This window comes from Condylura cristata, unplaced genomic scaffold (assembly GCF_000260355.1).
Source record: "Condylura cristata isolate star-nosed mole 26May11 unplaced genomic scaffold, ConCri1.0 scaffold00004, whole genome shotgun sequence".
Taxonomy (NCBI): Eukaryota; Metazoa; Chordata; class Mammalia; order Eulipotyphla; family Talpidae; genus Condylura; species Condylura cristata.
The window spans coordinates 23,471,118-23,478,828 of record NW_004567105.1 but is presented as its reverse complement, the minus strand read 5'-3'; the positions used below and the strand labels follow the sequence as shown (position 1 = coordinate 23,478,828).

General features: G+C 32.1%; 1 protein-coding gene across 1 annotated transcript in view; it reads left to right on the top strand.

Annotated features, from left to right (window-relative positions):
• METTL25 (methyltransferase like 25) overlaps positions 1–7,711 on the top strand; it is a 73,987-nt gene that overhangs the window by 44,753 nt on the left and 21,523 nt on the right. Inside the window, exons 6-7 of the mRNA XM_004675844.1 lie at positions 624–718; positions 5,505–5,534. Coding sequence (XP_004675901.1) covers positions 624–718; positions 5,505–5,534 — 125 coding nt within the window. The remainder of the gene's footprint in view (positions 1–623; positions 719–5,504; positions 5,535–7,711) is intronic.

Below are 7,711 nucleotides of genomic sequence, written 5' to 3'. Positions count from 1 at the left end.
TCTGTCTCTGGTGAAGCCTTTCACCGCCCCTGAGCCTCTGGCCTGTACCCCAGTTCTGTATGTACAAATAAATAAATCTTTAAAAAAAAAAATGTATAGCTTCTTAGCATAATCTCGAAAGAAGGGTCTGTCCAGCTGTTCTTTTTCTGAAAAGTGAGCATAGAGGCTAGAAAAAGAATAGAATTTTCAGCATTGTTAGGATTTAGTTAATATTGCTCTATAATAAATTCCACAATTTCATATTTATTATGCCATTTTTGGTAAAGTTAAGTTAGCAGAAAATGTCCAATATCTCAATAATTATCTACTGTATTTACACTGAACATGAAATGCACTTCTATTTTTAAATTGCTTTTGCTAAATATTAGAGAAATAATTTTGGCATTTGGTGAATATCAGACCTGGAGCTTAAACGCAAAACATCTGTTGTTGAGAAAATACCACTTTCATAACATTAATATGCTTTCAATTAATGGGCTGGAATGAGCTTGTTAAACATTACCCCTTCCATGTATAACTACTGTTTGACTCTCACTGACTAATTTGCTTTACAATGTATTATTTTCTTTAACTGAAAGAGGAAGAATTCTATTTCAGTAATCCATATTTTTCCCCATCTGCAGAATGTACCCAAGAAAAGTGGGGCTTTCCAATGTGCCACTATTTAAGGGAAGAGAGATGGTGCTGTGGTCGTAATGCCAGAATGTCTGCATGTTTGGTATGATTATATACTTTTCTGGACTAAGAAGTTTATCTGAATGTTTCAAAATTTGTGATTTTTTACTAACACCATGTATAAATGCCAGATTTTGCAGTGTTATCAGTAATGCTTTTATGCATTGGAATCATGAGAACAAAATGACTTGTCCTTCCAGTTACTGTCCACTCTACTTACAGTGTTGTAACAATTTATAGTTGTACTCTAGTGCAGAATTATATTATGACTACTTAATGTTTTGTGTGTGATTAATTATCACCTAAAATATACCAACTGCCAAGTCTTCAGCTCAGAAATTATTTTAGTGCTTTTTCCATAGCACTCTGATATTTTTGTAGTAGATCATTACATCTCCTGATTTTTTTATAATCGGGAAATACATTATTTAGCTAGCTAGAAGTAACTAGTTAAATAAACAACTTTATTATGCCCGATTTGTGTAGTGTCTTTAGACTTACAAAACTTCAGTCCATGGTTTTATCTGTTCATGGTGTGCTGTTAGTTTTCTTTTCTTTTTTTTTATTTATTACAAAAGTTTATTTTTACATCATTTTGCACATTTTTTTTTCCATCTCGATTGTAATCCCCGCGGGTTTCCCATCACCAAATCACACGTGTGCCACCACCATAGTCCCGTGCATTTCCCTCCCTTCCCCCCACCCCGTTTTTGATCCCATTCCCCACTCCACCCCCACAAAATGTCTCTGGTATATGTTTGTTCATTATTTTTGTTATTTTCTCGCCTGGTCCATTATACTCCTGCTATGAGTGAAACCATCCGGTATTTTTCTTTCTCTTTCTGGCTTATCTCACTAAGCATGATCTTTTCCAGCTCCATCCAAGTTGCTGCAAAAGGCATGTGTTTCTCTGTTTTGGTTGCTGAGTTATATTTCATTGTATATATGTACCACATCTTTTTTATCCAGTCATCTACTTTTGAGCATTTGGGCTGCTTCCATGTTTTTCCAGTTCTAAATAAAGCAGCAATAAACATAGGGGTACAAGTATCTTTTTCAATCAGTGTTTTTGTGTCTTTTGGGTAGATACATAGCAGTGGGATTGCTGGGTCGTAGGGAAGCTCCATGTTTAGCAGTTTGAGGAACCTCCAAACAGTTTTCCGTTTTCAAAGTTTTCAAAGGAGCAGGTGTAAGTTATACAGCATAAATTTTTTTGTCATCAGAAACTTAAAATGCAATTGATTAAATACTGTCATGCAGTGCATTGCAGTGCTTAGAGGTTAGCCACAGACTGCAAATACCATGGAGGTCTTCAAATTCCTATTATCTAATAATGTCATAGTCATCTTAATGTCTTAATAGCAGCTGCCTTCTACATCGTCTGTTTACTGCATTTCTCGATAACATCATTTCTCCTTGTGCTAGATTTAAATTTGTGTTGTTTTGATCATCATGGCCACAAGCATACAAAATCCACTGTTCAGGTTGCCAGTAAGAAGTGATTAACCTGGAAACAAAATTAAAAATGATGAGGACTGTGAAGGGAAATTCAGTGATGGTCAGCTACAGAGAAGCATCTGATAGCCTGAATTGAAGATCAGACTCAGAAGATTGTTGTTTTCGGTATTGTAATGATCCTCACCGAACCACAACTTTATTTGTGGTGTTGAAACAAAAGATTTGACCCAACTATGATGTTGAATTACATGAACTCTGTGATGTTTACTCAATAACAAATAACCTATAGATGGAGGCTACATCATTAAGTGATGCATGAGTGTAATATGTTTAATGTTCAACCCTAAGCTAAATTGATTTTCATAGGATCATTATTTCTATGCATTAACATAGCAATATAAAAAGGAGTATACACTAGTTCTAGGTCATATATATGAGAAGTAACTTATAAATCTATTTCTGCTAAACTTTTTGTAGCTACTCTTAAACTACCCTTCAGGAAATTTGTGTTGTTCTTTCATTATATCTGTAAATGATACTTTCTTAGGGTCTCATTAGAATGGCAGGTCAATTCTTGGAATGACTTGATTTCCAGAATGCTGGCAACACGTTTTATATCCCCTGGCAAGAAACTGAAATTGTTTTTTTTCTAGGGAATCTGACTAGCCTAAAAGGAGAGACAGCATCAGGGATTTCACAACAAAACAAAGCAGATATTACCTTTATGGAAAGACCTGCAGTTAGTAGTACTCATCCATATGAAAAACACCTAATCAGGTTTACCATGCCCCTATTTTAATTACCAAAGACAGCCCATAATCACTACATGTCTCAGGAAAGTCTGTTATGAAAAAATAGAGATCAGATAAACAAATACATAAAAAACAACTTGGAGTAAATGGAGTCTATCCATAATAAAACAACTATTAATATCCCTTAGAAAAACAAAATAATATACAGTACTTATAAAATAAATTTGCTATACAATGACTACTTAACAAGCCCAAAAGAAGAGTTGTTGGAAATAAACTCCAAAATATAGAATTTGTAGACCATGCTAGAACTTTCTCTGACTAAAGTCAGCTAAGTAATCTTCTTACCTCCACCAATTCTTGCCCATCTTAACTTTTAGCAACTCTTGATTAATCTATTCTAAGAACCTAGTGAGCATTTCTTTTAGTGATTCTTGTTTTATTGCCTTTCACTCAATCATTGACCATGTAACAATATTCAAAGGTGAAGGGGTTAAAAAAACAAAAACACCTTTCTGGTGACACTTCCAGATTAATTGTTAAGGGTGCCAATGAGAAATAAAATTTCAGTTAGATTTTGCAATCTTGTCAGCGTTTTTTAACACTGATAAAAATGTGTACTTTTCTATGAAATGAACACTTCTTATATCTTCTTCATTATTTTATTGACCTACAAAAACATTGTTTACAAGAAAATTCTTATCACCTACTTGATTATCTTTTACTATGTAATCAAATTTTATCATTTTTACTTCTAAGATAAACTCATCAACAACACATGTCAAAAGTAGTCTTGTTATATGGTATTTCATTAACACCAACTAATTTATTATTAAAAGCTATTTTGTTTCTTTGCTCAGTTTAGCCTATTAGCAAATGCCATAATAGAAATCTACACTCAAATTAGCACAGCTAATTTGAACTATAAATTTATTGTTTTCTTAAATGACAAACTGTTCCAGACCTGTCTGTATTTCATTTAATATGAAAATCTTATAATAACTATTTCCTGTTTCATGACTCCTTCTAGATGTTCAGTAAAGGTATTCCTTAAATCAGTAGAAAAAATTGCTTTTGCTTTTCAATTTCTGCCAAGCAAATTTTCTTCCAATAAGTTTTCATGATGCAAAGAAATGAGAAATCAGGGTTTAAAGAACAAGTTTTTATTTACTGCTCAGTTGCTGACTTGTTATGCATCCTGAAGAAGTTACTTTTTTCTTGTCAGTGATCTTGTGAATCTGCAAAGCATGCACTTACACAGGATAATCTAATCTGTAAATTATCCTTCAGTTTTAAAAGCAGATAATCCAGCTCTATCTAAACATTACTTAGGAAGACAGTTATGAAACAAATATGAGTTTTATATTTGAATATGAAGATTCATTAGTCACTGCTTTTCCTTGTTTCAAATATTTTCTAATTAAAAATTTAAAAATAAAATTTAGGCCCTCCCTGGTGGCGCAGCGGGTTAAAACACAGCACTAAGAAGATAAAGCCACTTCCGCATGAGTTCAATTCCCGCCTGCCCCGGAGGTGACCACATGGCGTGGCAGACCTCTCCTGACCCGCCCGCTGCTCCCCTCAGCAGTGTACTTTGTGGATCTGCCTGTTCTGCACCCCACTCTGTCTCTGGTGAATCCTCTCACCCTCTGCATCTCTGACCTGTACCCCAGTTCTGTACTAATAAATAAATAAATCTTTAAAAAAAAAAAATAAAAAAAAAATAAAATTTAAGTTAAAATTAAAATTTAAGTTAAAATAAAATTTAAATTAAATTAAAATTTAAGTTAAAATAAAATTTAAGTTAAAATTAAATGTTTAGTTAAAAATGATAAAGTTGTGGACTTTTATGTATTTAATGGAAGTTTTAGAAGACTTTATTCTATATTTAAATTATGACTAATCTTTCATATATTGTTTTCAGGTATGTTGGACTATGAATACTTGTTAGAATTATCAGGAAATATTTTGAAAAAATATTTAGGACTTGCATAAATGTAAATGTACATAGTAATTAAAATAAATAAAGGGTACAGCTACATAAAAACAGTGAAAATATGTATTCCTTTCTCTACTATCTGCCTTTTGATCATATGTAAATTTAATTTGAACTCATATCAACAAAGCAAAAATATACAAATTTTTGAACTAGTATCTCACCTATATTCCTTTCATTTTGTTTTAATAAAATGTTTAATAAAGAAATTGGATGAACATATTTAAAAGTAGCTGATAAATATGTTTAATTATTGCATAATATTATTGTTTTAGGTACACTAATAGTGAACAAAGAATATGTCATTTCACTTCTTTCCAGTTTTCTAATTCTTCTAAAATTCAAGGAGTGAATCTTTTCCTTTTAAAATTAAGATATGCATATTTATTGTAAAATTAATATATATGATACCTATCCATTACAAAACTAGCCCTAAATTATACAAATATTCTAGCTAACATTCGTTAATGATAATGACACTTTTAAATATATAGTTATATTAGTAACACTTAATTAATCTTTTTAACTGTCACTTTTACAAGCCTTTATACAATGTGTTTATAAGTCTTATAAGATAAGGTCAAATATATCAACAGTCTTTGTCTTATGTTTTCTCCTTAAAGGCATTGGAACGGGTTGCAGTCGGCCAAGGGGTAAGTAAGAGTATTTTCTCTGACCCATTTGATGAGCAATGGTTTTTCTCTCTCCAATATTCTTCCTACTTGACCTGCTTATGAACTTAAAACCTGGTGGACTTTAATAAATATCACCTCTTCTTGTCATCTCTTCTACTCAGATTTACTCATTTTCTGTTACTTAAAAAGAGAGTGAACTTTCAAAAAAGTAAATCAACTTTTTAGGAAAATATCTACATTATACTATGTATTAACATATCTCATTTTTAAATTTTATGCAAAATAGTCTGTAAATCTGTCTATAGAATGCTCTTGCTGACTGTTAATGCTTTTATGGGCCTTGTTCAAGCAAAGATTAACATGGTGTAATATTTAATTTCTTTATCTGTGGTTTAAAATACATAATCCAGTTGGTTGCTGTTCAACCTTTTTCTATATTAACTTGATTATTCGTTAGTTGGGATAGCCAAGGCAGTTTGTACATATACACAGACATAAAATGTATCCCTCCAATAGTCTCCAGTTGCTTTATCTCCTACTTTATGATTAATGAGCTATACTAGAATTTTTAAGGATTGTTTTAAATAGTACTTTCTAAGTTTTCACAAGAGATTTCTTGTTGCATCTAAATTTTAGAAATCTCTCATTCTTTTCTCTCAAAGGAACATTCATATATCAATTTTAATTTTCAGTAAAAATAATTAAAATATAAGAGCAATCAACATGGGTGTTTAGTCTGAGTCAGGTAAAATGGATACTAAGATCTTTGTGATTTTTAAAAGTGTATTCATTGTAACTGTCAAAAATTAATAAAAACTGATTTTAAGGCATTGGAACATTTTGTTAAGTTTTGTGAACTTGAGTCTTAAAATGGCTGGTTTGCATTCTGCCTTTATCACTTAATGATTTGGTAACCTTTGACTACCTGTAGTAGTTTTTCTTTTTATCACTTAATTTTTTTATACGTAGAGCAATAACAGAACTTATAATAATGAACAAAAAGTGTAAAATGCTAAACGCAATGTCTAGCACATAGGAAGGCCTCAGTAAGTGTCAGTTGTTAAAAGAATAATTATAATAATATATATGCTATATAAGAATTGTTGTAAGAATAACTATGGTCATGAAAATCATTGCTGTATCCACATAAAGTTTGCCAAAGCCCACTCAAAGTTTTCTTCAGCAATGACAATGCTACATATACAGTGCTATGGGTAGGTGTTATTATTATCTCATGATTCACATAGGAAATGCTAATTAGTGTACACTAAGATTTTAATTTCTGACTCTAGAGCCCAAAGTCTTAACTACTGTGCTACATATCAATTTAGATGATCCCCTAAGGGTCCAGAAGAGGAAAGCGCCTTTAACATCATAATGTCCCAGGGCATTTGTGTGGTATTTTTCAATTTTCCCCAAGTGTTTGCTCATGTTTGCAGTTAATCTTATGGGCTGGGTGTTATCCCAAACTTACTTGAGATCATAACACCCAGCCGAAGTTTAATAGTGCATTCTAGCTCCCTTAATTAATTACAGAGTCTTGACTTCCAGCTTAGTGCACTTCCACTAGACTTGTAAAATGCATGTCTAATATATATGCTTTAAGGGTATACTCTTTCTGCTCCCTCCCTTCTTAAAATGCATTAAAGTGTTAAGTTGATTTATCACTTGTGAAGGAGAGAAAGTAAACTCTGAGCCACATCCAGTTTATTCCTGGAACAGTCAGGCACAGGCTGCTGGAATGATGTTGACTCCCTTCCCATTTACCCCCATCTGTATTTACCCGGATGGATAGTCCTAGCTATTCCAGGAATGTGAGTTTGAGGGCACTTCATAACTCTCTTCCCTTTCTCTTAAGAAACAGCTGTAAAGCTTTTGTATACTCAGACTAACTTCTAAAGTTGATTTATTCTATACTGTTTATGTTTCTCTATGCATTCCAGTTCTGTAAGTTTGCTTGTTTAAAATGCATTTTTTGGTCTTTTTTTAATGGTCTTTCTACAATCAGTTTTTAATAACACTATAAATATACATTTGTTTCTAAGTTTTATATAATTTTTCTCAAAGGCATGGAAAAAGAAAGCTTTATTTTAAGAATTTCATATGAAATGGACGTAAAGTTCTCATCTCTTACAACTAATTAAAATATCAAGGATTTTGTAAGCCATTTTTAATGACAATGTAACTTTTTTCAC